We start from the raw sequence: 23,194 nt of genomic DNA, 5'->3' as shown, positions 1-23,194 counted from the left end.
AATATTCAAGACTGATTTCCTTTAGGGTGGGCTGGTTGGATCTCCTTGCAGTCCAAGGGACTCTCAAGAGTCTTCTCCAAAACAACAGGTCAAAAGCATCAATTCTTCATTGCTCAGCTCTTTATAGTCCAGCTCTAGCATCGATACATGACCATTGGAAAAACCATAGTCTTGACTAGATGGACCTTTGTTGACAAAGTAATGTCTTCGCTTTTCATTATGCTGTCTAGGTTGATCACAACTTTCCTTCCAAGGAGTACACGTCTTTTAATTTCAAGGCTGCAGTCATCATCTGCAGTGATTTGGGAGCCTCAAAAATAAAGTCAGCCACTGTTTCCCCATATATTTGCCATTTTGTGATGGGACCGGATGCCATGATCTTAGTTTTCTGAATGTTGAGCTTTAAGCCAACTTTTTCACTCTCCTCTTTCACTTTCATCAAGAGGCTCTTTAGTTCTTCACTTTCTGCCATAAGGGTGGTGTCATCTGCATATCTGAGGTTATTGACATTTCTCCCGGCAATCTTGGTTCCAGCCTGTGCTTCCGCCAGCCCAGCGTTTCTCATGATGTACTCTGCATAGAAGTTAAATAAGCAGGGTGACAGTATACAGACTTGACATACTCCTTTTCCTATTAGGAACCAGTATGTTCTTCCATGTCCAGTTCTAACTGTTGCTTCCTGACCTGCATACAGGTTTCTCAAGAGGCAGGTCAGATGGTCTGGTATTCCCATCTCTTTCAGAATTTTCCACAGTTTATTGTGATCCACACAGTCGGAGGCTCTGGTGTAGTCAATAAAGTAGAAATAGATGTTTTTCTGAAACTCTCTTGCTTTTTTGATGATCCATTGGATGTTGGCAATTTGATCTCTGGTTCCTCTGCCTTTTCTAAAACTAGCTTGAACATCTGGAAGTTCACAGTTCACATATTGCTGAATCCTGGCTTGGAGAATTTTGAGCATTACTTTACTAGCGTGTGAGATGAGTGCAACTGTGTGGTAGTTTGGCCTTGCCTTTCTTTGGGATTGGAATGAAAAGGGACCTTTTCCAGTCCTGTGGCCACTGCTGAGTTTTCCAAATTTGCTGGCATATTGAGTGCAGCACTTTAACAGCATCATCTTTCAGGATTTGAAATAGCTCAACTGCAATTCCATCACCTCCACTAGCTTTGTTCGTAGTGATGCTTCCTAAGGTCCAGTCGACTTCACACTCCAGAATGTCTGGCTCTAGGTGAGTGATCACACCATTGTGGTTATCTGGGTCGTGAAGATCTTTTTTGTACAGTTCTTCTGTGTATTCTTGCTACCTCTTCTTAATATCTTCTGCTTCTGTTAGGTCCATACCATTTCTGTCCTTTATTAAGCCCATCTTTGCCTGAAATGTTCCCTTGGTATCTCTAATTTTCTTTAAGAGATCCCTAGTCTTTCCCATTCTGTTGTTTTCCTCTATTTCTTTGCATTGATCCTGAGAAAGGCTTTCTTATCTCCTGTTGCTATTCTTTGAAACTCTGCATTCAAATTTTGTATATATTTCCTTTTCTCCTTTGCTTTTCGCTTCCCTTCTTTTCTTAGCTGTTTGTAAGGCCTCCTCAGACAGCCATTTTGCTTTTTGCATTTCTTTTTCTTGGGAATGGTTCTGATCCCTTTCTCCTGTACAGTGTCACGAACCTCCATCCATAGTTCATCAGGCACTCTGTCTATCAGATCTAGTCCCTTAAATCTATTTCTCACTTCCACTGTATAGTCATAAGGGATTTGATTTAGGTCATACCTGAATGGTCTAGTGGTTTTCTCCAGTTTCTTCAGTTTCAGTCTGAATTTGGCAGTAAAGAGTTCATGATCTGAGCCACAGTCAGCTCCCAGTCTTGTTTTTGCTGACTGTATAAGGCTTCTCCATCTTTGGCTGCAAAGAATTTAATCAGTCTGATTTTGGTGTCAACCATCTGGTGATGTCCATGTGTAGAGTCTTCTCTTTTGTTGTTGGAAGATCTTCTTTTGTGTTGTTGGAAGAGGGTGTTTGCTATGACCAGTGCGTTCTCTTGGCAGAACTCTATTAGCCTTTGCCCTGCTTCATTCTGTACTTCAAGGCCAAATTTGCCTGTTACTCCAGGTGTTTTTTGACTCCCTACTTTTGCATTCCAGTCCCTTATAATGAAGAGGACATCTTTTTCGGTGTTAGTTCTAGAAGGTCTTGTAGGTCTTCATACAACTGTTCAGCTTCTTCAGCATTACTGGTAGGGGCATATACTTGGATTACTGTGGTATTGAATGGTTTACCTTGGAAATGAACAGAGATCACTCTGTCGTTTTTGAGATTGCATCCAAGTACTGCATTTTGGACTGTTTTGTTGACTATGATGGCTATTCCATTTGTTCTAGGGGATTCTTGCCCACAGTAATAGATATAATGGTCATCTGAGTTAAATTCACCCATTCCAGTCCGTCTTAGTTCGCTGATTCCTAGAATGTCGATGTTCACTCTTGTCATCTCCTGTTTGACCACTTCCAATTTGCCTTGATTCATGGACCTAACGTTCCAGGTTCCTATGCAATATTGCTCTTTACAGCATCGAACCTTGCTTCTATCACCAGTCCCATACACAACTGGGTGGTGTTTTTGCTTTGGCTCCATCCCTTTGTTCTTTCTGACGTTATTTCTCCTCTGATCTCCAGTAGCATATTGGGCTCTTACCGACCTGGGGAGTTCATCTTTCAGTGTTCTATCTTTTTGCCTTTTCATACTGCTCATGGGGTTCTCAAGGCAAGAATACTGAAGTGGTTTGCCATTCCCTTCTCCAGTGGACCACATTCTGTCAGACCTCTCCACCATGACCCGTCCGTCTTGGGTGGCCCCACACGGCATGGCTTAGTTTCATTGAGTTAGACACAACTGTTGTCCTGTGATCAGATTGGCTAGTTTTCTGTGATTATGGTTTCAGTGTGTCTGCCCTCTGATGCCCTCTCTCAATGCCTGCCGTCTTATTTGGGTTTCTCTTACCTTGGATGTGGGGCGTCTCTTCATGGCTGCTCCAGCAAGGTGCTGCCGCTGCTCCTTACCTTGGACATGGGGTAGCTCCTCTCTCCGCTGCCCCTGACCTTGGACTCGGGGAAGTAGGCATAAAATTAACATATGAAAATGATGTGAGGTTTTTATATTTCCTAGAGTTTGCACATTTTTTCTTTTCGTTTATGCCATCTATCTTCCTTTATGCCTTTATGTATTTTTTTAAACTAGAAAAAAATAATGTGAGATTGAAAGATTGAATGAAATTTTTAGGTAAACTGCTTCATAGCTACTTGGTGATTATTTCAGGTTGTTAGCAAGTAGCATGATTAAAGCTGCTCCCCCCTCCTGGTGAGTGGGCAGCCTCTCCTGAGAACACTGGAAGCTTTGTGTCACTCTCAAGCCTGTAGTGCCCTGATAACGCACAGCTCAGCTGTCACTTAGACGAAGAGAGGAAAGCGGCTGCACCCATGGGCAATTAACCCTTTTGTTAATAGGCTGTTGGACAGTTGAGGGGTGCTCAGGAGTCTCTGGAGCGTGGTGTTGTGTTGAGTCTGGGTGGATAACCTGCTGTTGTGCTGCTTGTCGTTGCCAGGGTGCCCGTTCCGACACAGCGACCTCGAGCTGCTGAGGCAGAAGCTGCAGGCCTACAAGATCCCTGCCGCAGGGCTCAGCCAGGTAGGTCGGACCCTGCCCGCAGTCTCAGCAGCTAGGCAGTGGACAGGCCCCTGGTTTCATGTCGTGTTCTGGCAGGGACGCACCAGACAGCCCCTCTTCTAAGTGAATTAAGCCAAAGCTTTGGCTTCTCTGGTTTAGACTCCTTGGATATTCTGGTTCTTCTGTCTGCTAGGCAACATTTTTGTGTAATAAAGCTGAAACACACCTCCTCCCCTTTTTTTCCCTCTCTCTCTCTTTGTTTTACTATCTCAATGGGGGACATTTTAGAAAATAAGATTTTAGAGGAACGCACTGAAGCTTTTTAACGAAACTGAAAGTCAGTGACATCGTGTTGTATTTGGGAGATTCTGTGTTGCCCGGGCATTCTGACTTACTAATCAGATCCATACTCAGGAGGACAGTTCATCAGGTCCAATGGTTCATCAGATGCTTTGTCTCAGAAACCACTTGGGTAAAAAAGAAATGCTCGAAGGTAACAGCAAATGTTTAAGAGTGTGTCTTTTAATAAATAATGCTTTTAAAGAACCTGTGAGCTCTCAGAGATGCACTCTCGCTGTGAGTTGGCTTGGGATTTGAAGGCATTTAAAAGGAGTTTCTGCTTTCTTAGCTTAAAAAGAACACTATTTTAGAGCCAGAACATCTGGTTCATTATATATCAGTTTTTCTTGAAAAAAAATAATTATTTTAGAAAATTCTGTTTCTACTGTGTCCAGAGTTTATATTGAGTTTAATCAATTGAATTTGTATCTTGGTTTTTCCATCCTCTGGAAAAGGCAGTGTCCAAGGTGCCCAGCTATTCGCAGATGCTAAGAAGAATTGGCTATAAACCCATGTTCCTATAAAACCTAAGTCTTCTGAGAGAGGCACACAGAGTGTCTTGGTTCTTCTGCTTACAGGAGATGGTGACCAGATTGGGAGGCTGAGGGTCACTTCTTGGAAGGGATGCTCTGTGAATTAGACCATGAGTGTATGGGAGGTGGCTAGGAAGAGAGAAGGTGTGAATAAAAGGCAGTAAGTGTATAGGATTGCTAGCATTTCAAGCTTAAGGTATTGGTGGCACCAGTATATCAACATTAATATGTCACTTGAAAGGAGTTTTTGTTGATTTGAGAGATTAAGTTTGGAGCTGGGACAGTTAAAGGACAGATTTGTAGTGTGTTTGAGAAATTACAGCTGGAAATATGGTGTTCTTTTGGGTTAGAATTGTAGCTCTAACAATAAATTGGATTGGAATGAACATTAGAGGAGAGTGCTTCACTTCTGTGGCGTTGAGGGGGTGTAGTATGGGTGCAGAGCTTCTGTGTCATTGGTACCAGAGATGGAAGCCAGGCCTCTGACTCCATGGGGTTTTCTCAACCCCAGTCTGCTTTAGAGCTGATTGTCATGAGTTTTCTCTGGGAGAGGGGAGCAGATAATGAGAGATGGGGAGGGAGTCAAAGCCAGGACTCAGGATGCAATCTTGGCTCACTACTTCCCTTTGTCAGATAGTAGAAGGAAGTAGAATCAGAGAGGACAGAGCAGAGATGGGGGGAGAGGGAAGAAATGCATTAGGAAGTGCTGGGTACAAAAGTCAGCAGAGAACTGTGAGAAGGGGGTATGGTCCTCAGAGTCCTTCTTAGTGGAGAGACTGGCTGGGGTTAGGACTGAGGAGAGGCAGCTGGATTCGGTGAGAGGCGTCAGCAGCTCAGGGAAAGCAGAGCAAGACCACAGACACGTAGAGGAGGGAGTGAGGCAGTGGCTTGAACCGCAGGCAGGGAGCACATCTCACAGAAAGTGTTGGCTCTGTCAGCAAGAGCATCTTGGGTGGTTTGCCTGCATGTTTGGGGCTTCTGTGGACCTGAGCCTGTTTGTAGGCAGAGAACCTGTTGGAGAGGCTGGGCTTGATAAAGACAGAAGCAAAGACAAGCCCTCTCTAACCAAGCAGTATTAGCTTTTGTCCATTACACTATGACCATGCTGTACATGCCCGTGGTCTTTTTTTCCTCCGGTGTTGAGACAGACAAGCACTGTGTAAGGAGCAGCACAGCGCTCTGATTTACAGACGCTGTGAAGTGATGCCCACAGTAAAATTAGGAAGCATACGTCATCACACACATATAAAAGTAAAGAAATAGGGAAAAAATGGTTTTTCCTTGTAATGAAAACTCTTAGAGCTTACTGTGTTTACGTTCATATATAATGTATATTTATCATGTTGTACATTGCATCCTTAATAATTATTTTTCTTACAACTGGAAGTTCCTGCCTTTTGACTGCTTTTATCCAGTTCCCCTTCACACAACCCCGCCTCTGAAAATCACAAATCTGATCCTTTTTTTCTTGGTTGGTTTGTTGGTTGGTTTTCGAAGTGACCTTCAACACCATGTTAGTTCCTGGTATACAAACATAGTGATTCACTATTTCTGTTTCAATATTTCACTGCCTCCATTTTAGTAAACATCTGTTTTTCTTTGTATCTTTGACTCTGTTTATTTATATTTGTTCATTTTGTTGTTTAGATTCCACATACAGGTGAAATCATATAGTATTTGTCTTTCTCTGTCTGACTTATTAAGTATGATAATCTCTAGTTCTATCCATGTTAATGGCAATGTTTCATTCTTTTTATGGCTGAATAACATTCCATTGTATATATGTACCACATCTTTATTATCCATTCATCTGCTAATGGATACTTCATGAACAGTCACTTTTTGAAAAAATATAGGCTATTAACATGTTTATTGAAAACAGTGATGCTTTTATATAACAGTAGTGATTATGTTTGTACATTCTTTTTTTTTTTTTAAAGATATGTACTGCTTCTTGAATTTGTGTGTCATTCTTATGCAGGGGCCATGCTAATATTCTCTTTATAGTTTCCATTTTAGTATATGTGCTGTCAAAGCGAGCACATGTTTGTACATTCTTAGCTCTGACTCCATTACATTCCTCCATTTATGCTCAGTTTGCAAGTAGATCCCTTAGTTAGTTGAAACATGATCCTTTGGACCTGCTTTGTAACCTTTTTCAAGATTCACAGGGCGTGTGGGTGGGCTGTAGATAATGTTGTACTGTTATTTAATGCATTTATTGAGTGGTTCTCAATAGAGTAAAAGCAGCTTAGGGCTGTGTTCTAAAGGGAATAAAGTTGATGGATGAAAAATCACATAAAACATTTGGATGGATACTTAATTGCAGCTTGGCATAAGTGCAAATTAGATCTTAAAAACTCCAAGTACATGTTAAAATATTGAAAGAAAGTCAAGAAAAATATCATTTAAATGCATTTAAGGTAAAACTCAGAGCTATTTTTATTTCAGAGAAAAACTACTTGAAAAAGATACCTTCAACATTAAGAAGCACTTGTATCTTCTTATAAGTTTTATAATATTATTATTAAAATAATCAGAATTTTAGTGGTCAGAGAGAGAGCATTGTGATTTAACTGGCATCACCTACTTGCATAAAAGCATATTTATAGGATCACGTTTTATCGTCCTTTTTGAATGAGCTTGGTATCCAGCTTAGGAAGACCAGAATTGAACAACACAGTAAAGTCAAAGATGATGGGCAGTCCTGAATTTGTTCCTCAGCCCGCCCCTAGAAGAGAAAGCATGAAAGTCAGGTCACCAGCAAGACACCAGAATCCTAAGTGTCCATACCACAACAGAGCTTAAAAACACACGGAGTAGGAAGAGAGAGACCTGAGTGGAGAGCTGGATAAATGCACGAGTGTCCTCTGGAGACTTGAGCACTGCTCTCTCAGGAGGGGCTGAGACGGGCAGACAGAGGTTGAGTAGGGGTGTGGATGACTAGAGCCACACTGACAGCTATAGACATGCCACCGCACAGCAGGCGAGGAGACTCACCCAGATGGGTCACGTTCTGGGTCTGAAGAAGTTCATTACAGATTTAAATGAACTGAAATCAGGCAGTGTTCTCTGACTGTAACCATGATAATAAGACAAGAAAAAGAAATCAGAGGCAGATTAGAAGGGGAGAAAGAAAACCTTCTTCTACTCTCAGTGTGATTATCTATGAAAAAAATCTCAAAGAACCACAACGTAAAAAGTTTTATCATTTCCAGTCATACCAAAAAGACGTAAATGTTTTTAAATGAATTTATTTACAAAATATGTGCAAGGTCTTTATGCTGAGACACTGATGAAAGCAGTCAAAGAACAGAGGTTGGAGGTACACACTGCCTGATTTCAAGGGTTAATGTCGAGCTACTGTAGCTCTAACCACACCAAAACAGTGTGGTTCTCGGGAAATGACAAAGAGATCAACTGGACAGAATGAAACATCCAAGAATAGACTCAGGTATATAAGGGCAATGCATTTTGTTCAATAGGAAAAGATAGTTTTTTCAACAAGTAGTTCTAGAACAACTGTTCTAGTCCATATCTAGTCTATATCCCCCACCACCTCTGCTGTTGCCACAAAAGAACCTAGACACCTACCCCACACTTTTAAAAAACTTAATTCAAAGTAGATCAGAGATCTAAATGTCAGCTTTCCAGGAGAAAACAAGAAAATCTGAATAACCTTGCAGTTGGTATGTTCAATGAAAGAAAAGGTTGGTAAATTAAATCTTATGAAAATTAAAACTTTTGTCCTGCACAAATATTGTTAAGAGGATGATAAAATAGCCTTAGACTGATAGAAAAATATTTGCAAATCACATCTTTCATAAAGCCCTTGTCTTTAGAATTATAAAGATATAAAGACCTCTCAAAGCTCAAAAATAAGAAAATAGTTTTTTAAGTAAGTAAAATGTTTGAGCAGACATTTCAACAGATATTTGAATAATAAGTAAATGCTTAAAAAATGTTATCATTAGGTATTAGGGAAAGTGATTTTAAAACTGTATGTCAATTTGAATTGGTCTAATTAAAAAAAAAAAAAACAATCCTGACAATACCAAGTGTTGGTGAGGATGCAGAATGACTGGAAGTCTGATGCCTATGGACTCGGGTTTGCGAGGTAGAGCCATAGTGAAGGCAGCTGGCAGTTTCTTATGGAGTTAAGGTTGTGCATACTGTTTGACTTAGTTATAGCACTTCTAGGTAATTATACCACTGAAATAGAAGCCTAAGTCCACCCAGAAAGCTGTTATAAGTGTTTAGAGAGGTTTATTCTAATTCCCCAAAACTAGAGACAGCCCAGTGTTCTTCTTATGTGATTGGATAACAAGTTGTGTTACACCTCATCTTGTTGTGCTTTACTTTTTTGTGCTTCACAGATAGTGTTTTCTTACAAAATGAAGGTTTGTGGCAAACCAGTGTCAAGCAAGTCTGTCAGCACTATTTTTCCAATAGCATTTGCTCAGTTCATATCTCTGTGTCAGATTTTGGTAGTTCTTGCAATATTTCAAACTTCTTCATTATTATATTTGTTATGGCGACCTGTGAGCAGTGACCTTTGATGTTACTGTTGTAATGTTGAGGGGCAGCACCACAGACTGCGCCCATATAAGATGACAATTAGTGAATGTTGGGTGTATTCTGACTGTGCCACTAACACGCCAGTCCCTTATCTCTCCCTTTTCTTGGGCCTCCCTTCTCCCTGAAACACAACAGTATCGAAATTGGGCCAATTAGCAACTCTACAGTGGCCTCCAAGTGTTCGAGTAAAAGGAAGAGTCATATGTCTCTCATTTTAAATCAAAAGATCAAGCTCAGTGAGGAAAGCATGTCAAAAACCAAGACAGGCTGAAAGCTAGGCCTGTTGTACCAGTTAGCCAGGCTGTGAAAGCAAAGGAAAAGTTCTTAAAGGAAATAGAAGTGCTCCTCCAGTGAACACCTGAATAGTAAGAAGGTGAAGTGACCTTATTGCTGGTATGATGAGTCTTTCGGTCTCTGGATAGAAGATCAAACCAACCATAGCATTCCCTTAAGCTGAAGCTTAATCCAGAGCAAGGACCTAACTCCCTTCAATTCTGTGAAGGCCGAGAGAGGTGAGGAAACTGTAGAAGAAAAGTCTGAAGCCCGCAGAGGTTCGTTCATGCGGTTTAAGGAAAGAAGTCGTCTCCGTAACATAGAAGTGTGAGGTGAAGCAGCAAGCGCTGATGTAGGAGCTGCAGCAAGTTCTCCGGAAGATCTAGCTAAAATAATACATGAAGGTGGCTCTACTAGACCACAGTGTAGCCACCAAACAGAAGATGCCATCTAAGATTTTCATAGCTGGAAGGGAGAAGTCTGACATGCCTGGCTTCCAAGCTTCAAAGGACAGGCTGACTCTCTTCTTAAGGGCTGGCGCAGCTGGTCTTTAAGTTGAAGCGTGTGCGTGCATACATGCGTGCTCAGTCGTGTCTGATTTTTGCAACCCCATGGACTGTACCCCGCCAGGCTCCTCTGTCCATGGGATTTTCCTGGCAAGAATACTGGAATGATTACCATTTCCTCCTCTAGGGTATCTTCTTGACCGAGGGGTTGAACCCGAGTCTCCTGTGTCTCCTGCATTGGCAGGCAGATTTTTTACCACTGAGGGCTTCCCAGGTTGCTCAGTAATAAAGAATTCACTTGCCAAGCAGGAGATGCAAGTTTAATCACTGGGTTGGCAAGATCCCCTGTAGAAGGAAATGGCAACCCACTCCAGAATTCTTGCCTGGGAAATCCCATGGATGGGAGCCTGGTGGGTTATAATCTGTGGGGTTGCAAAGAGTTGGACACGACTTAGTGACTGGACAGCAACAACCCTGCCTGTGCTCTGTAAATGGAACAACAAAGGCTAGATGACAGAACATCTGTTTATAGCATGGTTTACTGAATATTTTAAGCGCACTGTTGAGACCTACTACTCAGAAAAAAAGATACCTTTCAAATTATTACTGCTCATTGAACATCCACTTGGACACTCAAGAGTTCCGATGGAGATATACAACATTTATGTTGTGTTTTCCTGCCTGCTAATGCAATGCCCACTCTGCAACCCATGGGTCAAGGAATAATTTCAACTTCCAAGTCTTATTATTTAAGAAATGTTTTGTAAGATCATAATTGTATAGGATCTGGGCAAAGTCAATTGAAAACCTTCTGGAAAGGATTCACCATCCTAGATGCCATTAAGAATGTTTATGATTCATGGGAAGAGGTCAAAATATTAACATTAACAGGAGTTTGGAAGACGTTGATTCCAACTGTCATGGATGACTGAGGGCTTCAAGACATCACTGGAGAAAGTAATTGCAGATGTGGTGAATGTAGCAAGAACTGGAATTAGAAGTAGAGCCCAGACCCTAACCCTAACCCTAAACCTAATTTTTGATGAATTGCTATAATCTCAGTATAAATCTTGAATGAATGAGTTCTTATGAATCAGCAGAGAAAGTGTTTTTTTGAGATTAATTGTAATCCTGTTAAAGATTCTATGAAGACTATAGAAATGACAACAAAGAATGTAGAATATTCTATAATCTTATTTTATAAAGCAGCAGCAGGGTTGGAGGAGACTGACTCCAGTTTTGAAAGAAGCTCTCCTGTGGGTACAATACCATCATACAGCATTGTGTTCTGCAGAGAAATCATTTGCAAAAGGAAGAGTCAGTTAACAGTGCAAGTTCCATTGTCTTATTTTTAGAAATTGCCCCAGCTTTCAGCAACCACCACTTTGATCAGTCATCAGCCATCAACTTTGAGGCAAGACCCTCCTGCAGCAAAAAGATTATGATTGGCTGAAAGCTCAGATGATGGTTAGTGTTATTTTGCAGTAAAAGATTTTTAAATTAAGATATGTACATTGGAACTTGCCTGGTGGTTCAGTGGTTAGGAGTCCACCTGCCAGTGAGGGGACAGGTTTGATCCCTGGTCCTGGAAGATTCCACATGCCACGGGGTGACTGAGCCCATGCACAAGTACTCATCCCATGCTGTAGAGCTCATGCTCTGCAACAAGAAGCAGCCAGAGCAGTGAGAAGCCTGTGTGCCACAACTTCAGAGAGCCTGGGGCCCCTCAAGGAAGACCCAGCACAGCCGAAAATAAGCAATTAAAGTAATTTAAAGATACATGTATTTGTTTAAGACACATTGCTGCTACACAGTCAGTAGGAAACCACAGAATCTGCGGCTCCTTCTGTTTCAGTGCTCACTCCACTGTAGTCTGGGGCTGAACCCGCAATAAGAGCGACAGACTTTTGGTATATCCCACAGTAGGCACCGTGCCAGATGAGACGTCAGATACTATTCCTTCTGTGTACAGAACGCAGTGATTGCTGGGAACGGAGGGGGTGTTCGGCAGCGACTGGGTGATGGAGATGTTCCGTCTGACTATGGATGTGTCATGACCGAGTTTGTCCAAATTAAAATACACTAAAGGGGGGGTATATTTACTGCATGAAAATGTATACCTTAAATTTTTTGATGCAGAAAAAGAGAGAATGGGTAGATAGTAGCATGAAAGAAAAGTGAAGTCGCTCAGTTGTGTCCAACTCTTTGGGACCCCATGGACTGTAGCCTACCAGGTTCCTCTGTCCATGGGATTTTCCAGGCAAGAGTACTGGAGTGGGTGGTCATTTCCTTCTCCAGGAGATCTTCCCGACCCAGGGATTGAACCCGGATCTCCCACATTGTAGGCAGACGCTTTACTGTCTGAGCCACCAGGGAAGTCCAAGGAGCCTGAAGAGGCAAATAACCATCTTTCATGGCAGGATTTCAGTAGATTAAGTTAATAAATAAAGAACCCAAAATGTCAGCATGTAACTTAGAATTACATAGGCAACAATCTGTATGGCCCCAAAGTGGAAATGGTTAAAGGAACTGCATCTTGAGAACAGACCAGGCAGGGAAGAAGTGTTTTGTGGGAGCCTTTGATATTAATAATTAGCCACACTGCATACTTAAAAATCTATTTGCACTCTCACAAGCAGTCCCCACTTAGAGGTCAAACAGAACAGTCTTGTGTTATGTATGAAGTTTAAATTAAGTGGTCATGCGCCTGACGGAAAGGTGCTAATACAGCAGTGGTGAGAGCTGGTGTGTTATCTTTGGCTGTGAGGATTTCAGCCTTCATCCCCTCTCCTCCTAGCACTGTAGTATCTGGCCCATGTTAAAAGCTGTGAATGGTCTGAAGTTTGGTTCTCTTTGCTAACGAAGAAACTCTCTGCCACAGTTTCGTAGATGATGGCAGAAAGATGATAGCAGCAGTAGCAGTCTGTCGACCTTCTGTGTCCGCTCCCCGAGCCCCCGTTCCCTCGGAGCAGGGTGAGAAAGGCAGGCGCTGCTGCCTGTGCGGGGGCTCCGTCAGAGTAGGGGGTCTGGGTCCTCCCCCGGGGCCGTGAGCATGGCTCCAGGAAGGTTCTGTGGGTTACAGGAACACCCTTGAAACACCTGAGGCAAAGGCCATTGTTTGCTCTGCTTATAAAGTGTTCAGGGGTTTGAAACCCTGGGAAATTCTCTTTCACCTGTCCACACTGGTGACCAAATGAAGAAATATGTTTATAAGCTATATTGGCCAGTTTTTTACCCACACCGTCCATTCTTCTTCTAGAAATACTGCTGTGCATTTTAAGCTCAGTTTCTTTTAAGAATTTCCAGGGAGGTAATAATCCTGCTAGTGCTTTGCTGGTTTGTTTAGTTAAACATCCCTATCAGTAGTTCCTGCCAAGTTTAGATGTCTTGACTTTTGGTTTTCAGTTTTCATTTTGCCTTCACCTTTTGTATAAAAAATTGCAGTTTTATGATGAAATGTTAATATTTTATAGTATGATACAGAAATTTAAGAAGAATCTGCATTCAAAATATTGAGAATAAAATCTCTAAATGATCTAAAATCTCTAAATACTTTCATTTCTCCGAAGAGATTTTTTTTTCTATTGTGGGAAGATACAAATGAAATTTTCACATTGCGGTTTTTTCACTGGCACCTAGAATAGTGTGCTGTATCCTTTTCAAGTTGTAAAGTTGTCTTTTTACTATGCTGAATCATGCATGCATATCGTTAATTCTCATAACATTTAATAAAGAATAGTAATTGCTGCCTACAGGATAACTTAAAGGTGATAGTTGTTTGTAATATATGTCAAGGTAGAGTTAATATCTTTCATTGTGATCTGTGAATGCTTGTACTCTTTAGTGTTTTTTCTGTCTTATTATGTAGAAACAAGTGATGTGCTTGGTCTGTCACTGGACACAGGACCTTTTCTCTGGTTTTATATTCTGGCCTGCTCTGCATGACTGTGCCAGGCCCTGTGATGGGGGTTTATGCAGTGGGTACCTCATTCGGCTCTTGCTGCCTTGTCACCCTATGTGAGAAGAGAAAGCGAGGCTGGGAAGGTGAGCAAAGTGCGGACCTTAGAGACAGTATGGGAGGAGGTGGGACCCACACGCCCGTGTCTTGTTTTTCTTTTTACTTTAAATTCAGTTGAAATTCTCTTTGGTTTCTTTCAAGGAAAGCCTTTACTGTGAGGTGAATAATAATTTTTATGTACCTAAATTTAGGAATATGTTTAATACATTATTTAAACCCTGGCAAATAATATGAAATAAAGATGGAGAATAACTCCACTTAACAGGTGGAAACAGGATTTCAAAAGTCCTAGTTACTTTTCTTCTTACTGAGTTAAAATTCACATGACATGAAATAAACCACTTAAAGGCATATGATTCAGGACATTTTGCACATCCATAGTGTTGTGCAGCCAGCACCAGCCAGCTTGTCACCCGATGAAGCCGGGTCCCTGGCGGCCCTCCCCGCCCTGGCAGCCAGCCAGCTGCATGGGTCTGTCCATGCCGGGGCTGCCTGTGAATGGGGCCACCCAGCAGGGTACCTTCTGTGTTTGCCTTCTTTCACTGAGCGTGTCTTCAAAGTTCCTTCTTGTAGCATCTGTCAGTACTACATCCCTCTTCGTGGCAGAATAATATTCCAGTGTGTGTTTATCTGTTCACCCCTCGATGGACAGTAAGTTGTTTCCCCTTTTGGCTGTGTAGTCAGATAGCATCACTGTGAGCGTTCAGATACAGGTGTTTGTCTGAGTGCCTGCTTTCAGTTCTTTTGGGTATACACCTAAAAGTGGCATTGCTGGGTTATAGGATAACTGTGTTTAACTTCTTGAGTAACTACCAGGCTGTTTTCCACTGCAGCAATACAGTTTCACATCCCACCAGCTGTGCTGTGAGGGGTTCTGAGTTCTCCACTTCCTTGCCAACACCTGTCACCCTGCCCCCTCTTGTTTGAGTTATAGCCATCTGTGTCTGACATCTCTGACTCTGTAGATGCATCACTCTAGTCTCTTCCTTGTTGTGGGATGGTCTCCCTGTGTGTCTTCACATCACATCTTCCCTCTGTGTATTCTTTGTTTCCTCTTTTTATAAGGACACCAATCATGTTGGATTCAGACTGACCCTGATGACCTATTTTAGTTTCATTTCCTCTGTAAAGACCTTTTCTTCATATAGGGTCCCATTCTGAGGCAGGAGGGATTGCCTTTTTGAAGGAACACAGTTCAGCCCCTAATACCTTGTGAAGTGGTACCTTGTTGGGGTTTTGACTTGCGTTTCTCTGATGACTAGTGATGCTGAGCATCTCTTGTGCTTGATGGCTTCTCTCTCTTCTTTGGAAAAATGTTTGTACAAATCTTTTGCCCATTTTGAATTGGGATGTCTTTTTGTTATTGAGTTTAAGTGTTCCTTATATATTTTGGAACCTAGACTCTTATCAGATATCTGATTTCTAGGTCTGTGTGAGCTGCTATAACAAGTTACCATAGGCTGGATGGCTTCTAACTGCAGAAAGTTACCTTCATGGTTCTGGAGGCTGAGAAGTCCAAGGTCAAGGCCCTGGTAGATTCAGTGCCCCGTGAGGCCCCACCTCCTGACTCATGGGTGGTTGTCTTTGTCTTCTCACTGTGTTCTCACGAGGTAGAAGGTGGCGAGAGCTCTCTGGGGTCTCTCTTACGGAGCACTGATCACCTCCCAAAGGCCCTACCTTCTCATGCCATTGCATTGGGGCTTAGGATTTCAGTATACAAACTTTGGTGGGGGGGGGGCCCACAAACATTCAGTCTATAACAGCAATTTTTTTCTCCCATTCTGTAGGTTGTTTTATCAATACTTTTTTGATAGTGTCCTTTGGGCTTCCCTTGTGGCTCAGCTGGTAAGGAATCCGCCTGCAATGTGGATTCAATCCCTGGGTTGGGAAGATCCTCTGGAGAAGGGAAAGGCTACCCACTCTAGTATTCTGGCCTGGAGAATTCCATGGACTGTATAGTCCATGGGTTTGCAAAGAGTCAGACACAACTGAGTGACTTTTACTTCACTTAAGGGACAAAAGTTTTTAATTTTTATGAAATCTAGTATGTTTTTGTTGTTGTTGTTACTTACAGTTTACTGTCATATTTGAAAGTCCATTGCCAAATTCAAGGTTATTGAAAATGGACACATGTATTGTAGGAGTCCTAAAGTTTTAACTCTTATATTTAAGTCAAATGCACTTTGAGTTAACATGATGTGATATATAGAAGTCCATCTTCATTCTTTTTCGTGTAGATGGCCAGTTGTCCCAGCGTCATTTACTGAAAAGACCATTTTTCCCATCGTAATCATCTTAAGACCCTTGTCAAAATTTCATTGGATGTAATTATATGGCTTTGTTTCAATACTCTCTAGAATCAAGGTTTCCAAAGATTCTATGCTGTTGGTCCGTATGTTTGTTTTTTGCCATGTAACACTTTTTTTGATTACTAAAATTCTAGTGGATTTTGAAATCAGGAGGTTTGAATTTTCCAACTTCATCCTTTTTCAATGTTGTTTTGACCATTTGGAATCCGTTGCAATTCCATGTGAATTTAAGGACTGGCTTTTTCATTTCTGCAGGAAAGGCCATTAGAACTTTCATAGGGATTGCATTGAACCTGTAGTTTGCTTTGGGAAGTATCGATATCCTCTCAATATTATGTTTTTATCAGTGGACAAGGGATTTTTTTTCTGTTTGTTTAGATCTTTTAATTTCTTTCAGCAGTGTTTTGCAGTTTTCAGCATGCATGTCTTCCATCTCCTGGTCTTAGTCATTTTATTCTTTTGCATGCTATTGTAAATGGAACTTTAACTTTGTGTCCTTTTCTGGTAGTTGATTGCTAGTGTTAGAACTACAAGTGGTTTTTACAAAGAAATGTTCTTGTATCCAGCAGTTTTGCTGAGTTTATTTATTAGCTCTAATAGTTTTTTGATGGATTTTTTAGGATTTTTCTGTATATGAGATCATGTTGTCTGTGGATATATATTATAGCTTTGCCTTTTTCATCTGTATTTGAATGCCTTTTATTTCTTGCCTATTTGCTCTGACTAGGACTTCAGTGTGTTTTTGAATAGCAGTGGTGAAAGCAGGCAGCCTTGTCTTGCTTATTCTTGATTGCAGGGCTAAGACTTCTGTCTTTCACCGTGAATATGATACTAGCCATAGGTATTTCATAAGTGCCCTTCATTTTGTTAAAGAAGTTCCCTTCTATTCTGTGTGTGTGTTTAAACATAAAAGTGTGTTGGATATTTTCAGAAGCCTTTTTAGCATCTGAAGTGACGGTGCAGTTTTTGTCTGTGGTTTATACATTGATCAGTTTTTATGTGTGAGCCACCCTGGCATCGGGGATAAATCCCGCTTGAACATGGTTTATAATACTTTTAATGTGCTGCTAGATTTGGTTTGCTAGATATTTTGTATCCTGGATTCATAAGGTTTATTGGTCTGTAATTTTCTTAATGATATCTTTCTTTGGCTTTGCTGTCAGGGTAGTGCTGGCCTCGTGAGTTGAGTTAGAAAGTGTTGACTCCTCTTTGGAGAAGGACTTGAGAAGCATTGGGCTTTCCTGGTGGCTCAGACAGTAAAGAATTTACCGGAGGTGTGCAAGACCTGGATTCAGTCCCTGGGTTGGGAAGATCCCTGGAGAAGGAAATGGCAATCCACTCTAATATCCTTGCCTAGAGAATTCCATGGGCAGAGGAGCCTGGCGGGCTACAGTCCATGGGGTTGCAAAGAGTCAGACACGACTGAGCAGCTTTCATTCACTCACTTGAGAAGCATTGGTATTCTTTAAATGTTTGATAGCCATCTAGTCTTGGGCTTTTCTTTGTTGGGAATTTTTTAAACACTCAGTCTCTTTGACTATTACAGGTTTGTTCAGATTTTCTGTCTTCTTAGGTCAGGTTTGGTAATTTGTGTGTTTCTAGCAATTTGTCCATTTCATCGAGGCTACCTAATTTATTGGTATGAAGTTTTTGTAGTATTCCCTTATGATCTCTTTCAATTTGGTGAGGTCATTAGTAATGTCCCCACTTTCATTGCTAATTTTAGTCTTGGTGTCTTGTCTCTTTTTTTTTTTTCCCTTATTCAGTCTTGGTCAAATTTTGTTGATCCTTTCAAAGTAACAAGTTTTTAAAAATTTTCTCTATTGTATTTCTCTTCTCTATTTTGTTTAATCTTTACTTCCTTCTTTTTGTTGGCTTTGGGTTTAGTTTGCTCTTTTTCTGGTATTAAAGTTAGGTTATTGATTTGAGCTTTTTCTTCTTTTTTATTGTAGTGTGTACAGCTGGAGATTTCCCCATGAGCATTGCTTTCTCTATATTCTGTATAAGGCTTGGATGTTGTATTTTTGTTGTCATGTGTTTCAAAGTATTTTCCAATTACCCTTATGATTTTCTTCATCCTGTGACCCATTGGTTATGAATGTGTTTAATTTTTACTCGTTTTTAATTTTCCAGTTTTCTTTGTGTAATTGATTTTACCCCACTGTGATCACAGAAGATGTTTTCTATAATTTCAGTATTTTTAAAATTATTAAGTCTTGTTTGGCCATCTAACAGATGGTCTATCCTGAAGAATGTTCCCTGTGCACTTGAGAAGAATGTGTATTTTGCTGTTTGGGGTGGAGTGTTCTGTATTGTCTGTTATTGGTTATAGTGTTGTTCAGGTTCTCTTTCCTTGTAAATTGTCTATCTAGTTATTCTACCCATTTATGAAAGAGTTTCCAACTATTATTGTAGAACTGTCCATTGCTACCTTCAGTTCTTTTGATTTTTGCTTCACATATTCTGGGTCCCTGTTTTTCAGTGTGTTTGATTGTTCTGTCCTCCTGATGGATTAGTCCTTTTATCAGTGTATAAGGTAATTTTTGTCTCTTGTAACATTTAAAAAACATTTGGCTGCATCGGGTCTCAGTTGCAGCACGTGGGATCTTATTGTGTCATGCAGTATGTTTCTTGGCAGCACGCGGCCTGCCTAGTTGTGTCGTGTGAGTTGCAGAGCCCCAGACTCAGTAGCTGCGGCGCACAAGCCTAGTTGCTCGGCAGCATGTGGGATCTTGGTTCCCCAACCAGGGGTCGAACCAATGTCCCCTTCATTGCAAGGTGAATTCTTAGCCACTGGACCACCAGGGAAGTCCCTCTTGTAACAGTTTTTGACTTAAAATCTGTTTTGCCTGAGGTTAGTATGGCCATTCCAGCTCTCTTCTGGTTACTGTTTTCATTGGATATCTTTTTCCATCCTTTCACTTTCAACCTGTTTTGTCTTTGGATCTAAAGTGAGTTTCTTGTAGAGAGCAGATAGTTTAATTATGTAATTTTAGCCACTTTTCCCGTGCCTGAGACTGGACAGTTAATATATTTAAAGATAAAATAATTACTGATAAGGAAGAATTCACTTTTGTCATTTTGCTCTTTGTCACGTGTCTTTTGTCCTTCAGTTCCTTCGTTACTGCCTGCTTTGGTGATTCATATTTTTGCAGTGTACTGTTTCAGTCCTTCATTTCCTTTTCTGTATGCATATTTTTAGTTATTTTCTTAGTGGTTACCCTGGGGATTGCTGTTGCCCTCCTAAAGTAATGACAGTGAGTGCCAGCCTCACCTCCATAGTATACAGACTCCCTCTTCTGTGTAACCCTGTCTGTCCCCTTTATGTTGTTGTCACAGATTACATCTTTATACACTGTGTGTCCATTATCACTGATTTATAGTGATTGTTTTATGCATTTGTCTTTTACTTCAGTGGAAGAAAAAGAGGACTTACTGCATCAAAAATGCAGTAATACTGGCCTGATATATGGTGTAGTTAACCTTTTTCAGTGTCCTTTATTTCCATGTGACTTCAACTGTGTAGTGGTCTTTCCTTCCTGCCTGAAGGACTCCCTGTAGTATTTCCTGTAGTGCAGGTCTACAGGCAGCAACCTGCCTCAGCTCTTCTCTCTCTGGTAATTTTTTAATTTCTCCATTGTTAAAGGACAGTTTTGTCGGACATACACATCTTGGTTGATAACTGTATTGTTGGAGCCAAGCATGTCATCCTGCTGCTTTCTGGCCCTGATGGGTTCTGCTGAGAAGACTGCGATCCCTCTTGCTGTCTCTGCTAAGTGAGGAGCGGTCCTCCCTCCTGCTCCTGTCTGTGTCCTCTATTGTCCGTCTGTTCATGGCTTCTCCTTTTTTTTTTTTTAATGTATCCTTTGTTTGTTTATTTTTTGTTCTTCAGTTTTCTGACTGTATGTCATGTGGTATCTTAGTTCCCCAGCCAGGGGTTGAACCCGTGCCCCTGTGCTGGAAGTGCAGAGCCTCAGCCGTGGGCCCACCGGGGACGTCCCTCAGTTTCTTCACAGTATGTGTCTGTGTGGCTCCCCCTGCATTGGTCCTGCTGGGGGCTTGTGAGGCGTTTGGTTTGTAGGTGTGCCTCCTGCACTGAGTGTGGGAGACTGTTGGCCGTGTTCCTTCATCTATTCTTTGTGCCCGTTTCTGTCCCCTCCCTCCTGCGTGTCCTGTGTGCATCTGTTGCTGCGCCTCTGGTGTCCCACGTGCCTCTTTTGCTCAGTGCATGTTTCTTTATCCTCCTTTTTAACTTTTTATTTTATGTTGGAGTACAGCCAGCTAACAATGTTCTGACAGTTTCAGGTGCGTGGCAGAGCGACTCAGCACATATGCTTGCATCCACTCTCCCCCAGACTCCCCTCCCGTCGAGGCTGCCGGGTGGCATTGGACACGATTCCCTGTGCTCTACAGAAGCACCTCGCTGGTTGTCCGTTTTAAACATAAGCAGTGTGTGCATGTCCATCCCAGACTTCCTCCCTGTCCCTCCACCCTGGTCACCATAAGTTTGTTCTCTAAGTCTGTGCTGCTGTTTCTGTTTTGTAAATAAGTTCATTGGTATCATTTCTCTTTTGATTCCACATTTAAGAGGTCTTCCTTCTTCCTGCTCCTTAGACTGGATGATCTCAACTGAACTGACTCCTAAGTTTGCTGATTGTTTTTTCTGTCTCCTGCAATTGGTTATTGTTTTCATTTTAGCTATAATTTTTAGCTCCAGAGTCTCTCTCTGGTTCTTCTTTATAGTTTTGGTCTCTTTATTGCTATCTTCTCTTTGTTCGGGCATCGTTCTCTGGGTTTCCTCTAGCGCTTTGAGTTTCCTTTAGCTCTCTGAGGGTGTTGAAGGTAGCTGACATCAAGTCTTTGTCAGATGGGTCCAGTGCCTGTGCTTCCTGGGGGACAGTTTGTATGCATTTCTCCTGTGAATGGGCCCTACCTGCTTGTTTCTTTCCAAACTGTATAATAGTTTCTAGAAAACTGGATATTTAAAATATTCCAGGTTGCTAACTCGGAAGCCTGGCTGTCTGTGTATGCTTCATCTGGGCTGTCCAGTCGCAGTCACCAGCTGCATGCAGTGACGGTTCAGTGCTTGAAGTGTGGATGGTCCACGCTGAGATGTGCTGAGGGCAGTGGTGAGTTCAGGGATCAGCTGTCCTTGGAAAAGGAAAAACCTTGACTTGTGTCACTTGCTGATTTTTGTTGTGTAAATACTCCTGCTGGACTGATGTCACATTATCAACATGATGTTACTAACCCTGACTTGGGAAGAGATGTGCACACAAGCCAGTGTTGTCCACTCCAGCACACTGCCTGCCGTAAGTGGAAAATACATGCCAGGTTGCAAAGAATTAATGTGAAAAGCTGTGTAAAATATCTTGGTAATTATATTTTTATATTGATTACATATTGAAATGACCGTAAATGATACTTATTTAAATAAGATGTATTATTTAAATTGATTTCATGTTTCTTTTTATCTTTTTTACTTGTAATTTTAGAAAATGTAAAATTACAGATGTTACTCATTGTGTTCCCATTGCTGAGTATTTCTCTAAATGGTTAGTTGAGGCTGTTAAGTATTACAGTGTTTTGGTCCTACTTCCATATTCATATTTTAATATTTGCTTCTAACATAATAGTCGTGCTTGACCTATTAGAGCCAATATTTACTTTTACATGTTGACCTATAAATGAGTGAAAATAAGGCTACTCATTTTTCAAGTTTTGATGAATGATTCATTATTTACAAGTGTATTTCTGTACTAGTATAGTCCATGGGGTTGCACAGAGTCAGACATGACCGAACGACTTTCACTTTCTTTTCTGTACTAGTGTTGTTTGAACTGTCTCTTTATTTTTCACTTTTTTTTTTTTTTAAAGAGAAGGAGAAAATGTGATTTAGGAATTTTACTCAACATAACCATTAATGATTATTTTAAAGGCAAATCTAATGGGTGCTTCTGGGAAAATTAATAACAATATTAAAACATTGAAATATGTAAAAATATATGTTCTTTATAGTTTTTGAAAGGTTGATTAACCTCTCTTTTTCACAGTCCAAAAATTCTCAAGAAGTTAGTGACCATATTAAATCTAAAACTGGTAAATGCCTTTGAATGAAGAAATCTTTCAAAATGGACAGTTTAAAAGACTTAAAAGTAACACTGTGTCAAGATTTTATGGCAAATATAAATCTCAATGACTCCTTCTTCGGTGTTCATATAAATCTGACCTAAAACTCCTGTGGTTTTCTTAGGTGAGGAGTATTTCTCAGTGGAATGCGGTATCCATCTGTTCATTGTTTATGAATGGCAACTGCTGTCAAGAACAGCTTCCCTGTCTGTTTCATCTCCATGAGCATCTCTTCTGATTTATAAGAATTGCTGCACTTAAGTTTTGCTTTTCTTGGTGATGTAGTTGAAAATGTGTACATTGTTCTTGATAAATCTTAGAACAGCATTAAGAAAAGATGGGAAGTTGAACTTTAGAATTGGTGTCAGGAGGATATGTTTCCATTTTTGGCTTTATCATAAAAACCTCTGAACATCTAACTTAATTTTTGTGTATATCTTTCCTTTTCATTAGGCTGAAGAAGAATGGTCATTTGAAGATTATTTGATATTGTTCAAGGTGATTCAAAGAAAAATCACTTTGAAAGTCAAATAACATATGCCATTTGTTAGCCAAGGCTATTAAAGTTTGCTTTCAGTAAAACTGAATTAAAATGGAAAACATAGTCTTTATTAAAAACACATTCAATTCTGTTTACTGTTATGTATCTTTCTGTCATTATTATTTATTCATGTGGAATTTCTGGTATCTGTAGAGGAATTTAATTCAGTCACGTATGGTCACTGTCTCTTATGATACTTATAATAAAATCCACCTGCCTTCCTGTGGACGAAACACTGTTCTCCCAACTTAGTTCTGTTTCATGATCTATTCTCCCAGAGGATTCCTCCTGCCCGAACCCCCCCCCCCC

The 23,194-nt window shown here is 40.9% G+C and overlaps 1 protein-coding gene and 1 non-coding gene across 5 annotated transcripts in view; one reads left to right on the top strand and one right to left on the bottom strand.

Annotated features, from left to right (window-relative positions):
* PRIM2 (DNA primase subunit 2) overlaps positions 1-23,194 on the top strand; it is a 324,083-nt gene that overhangs the window by 284,091 nt on the left and 16,798 nt on the right. For all 4 annotated transcript variants that reach the window (XM_043450411.1, XM_043450410.1, XM_043450412.1 and 1 more), the window contains one exon: positions 3,598-3,680. In XM_043450411.1, the coding sequence (XP_043306346.1) occupies positions 3,598-3,680 (83 nt within the window). The remainder of the gene's footprint in view (positions 1-3,597; positions 3,681-23,194) is intronic.
* Positions 6,468-6,574, bottom strand: LOC122430248. The gene has a single exon (XR_006266321.1). It is a non-coding gene; the product is annotated as a U6 spliceosomal RNA (small nuclear RNA).

This window comes from Cervus canadensis, chromosome 28 (genome assembly GCF_019320065.1).
Source record: "Cervus canadensis isolate Bull #8, Minnesota chromosome 28, ASM1932006v1, whole genome shotgun sequence".
In the NCBI taxonomy this organism is placed as follows: Eukaryota; Metazoa; Chordata; class Mammalia; order Artiodactyla; family Cervidae; genus Cervus; species Cervus canadensis.
This window is presented reverse-complemented; position numbering and strand designations above follow the sequence as displayed.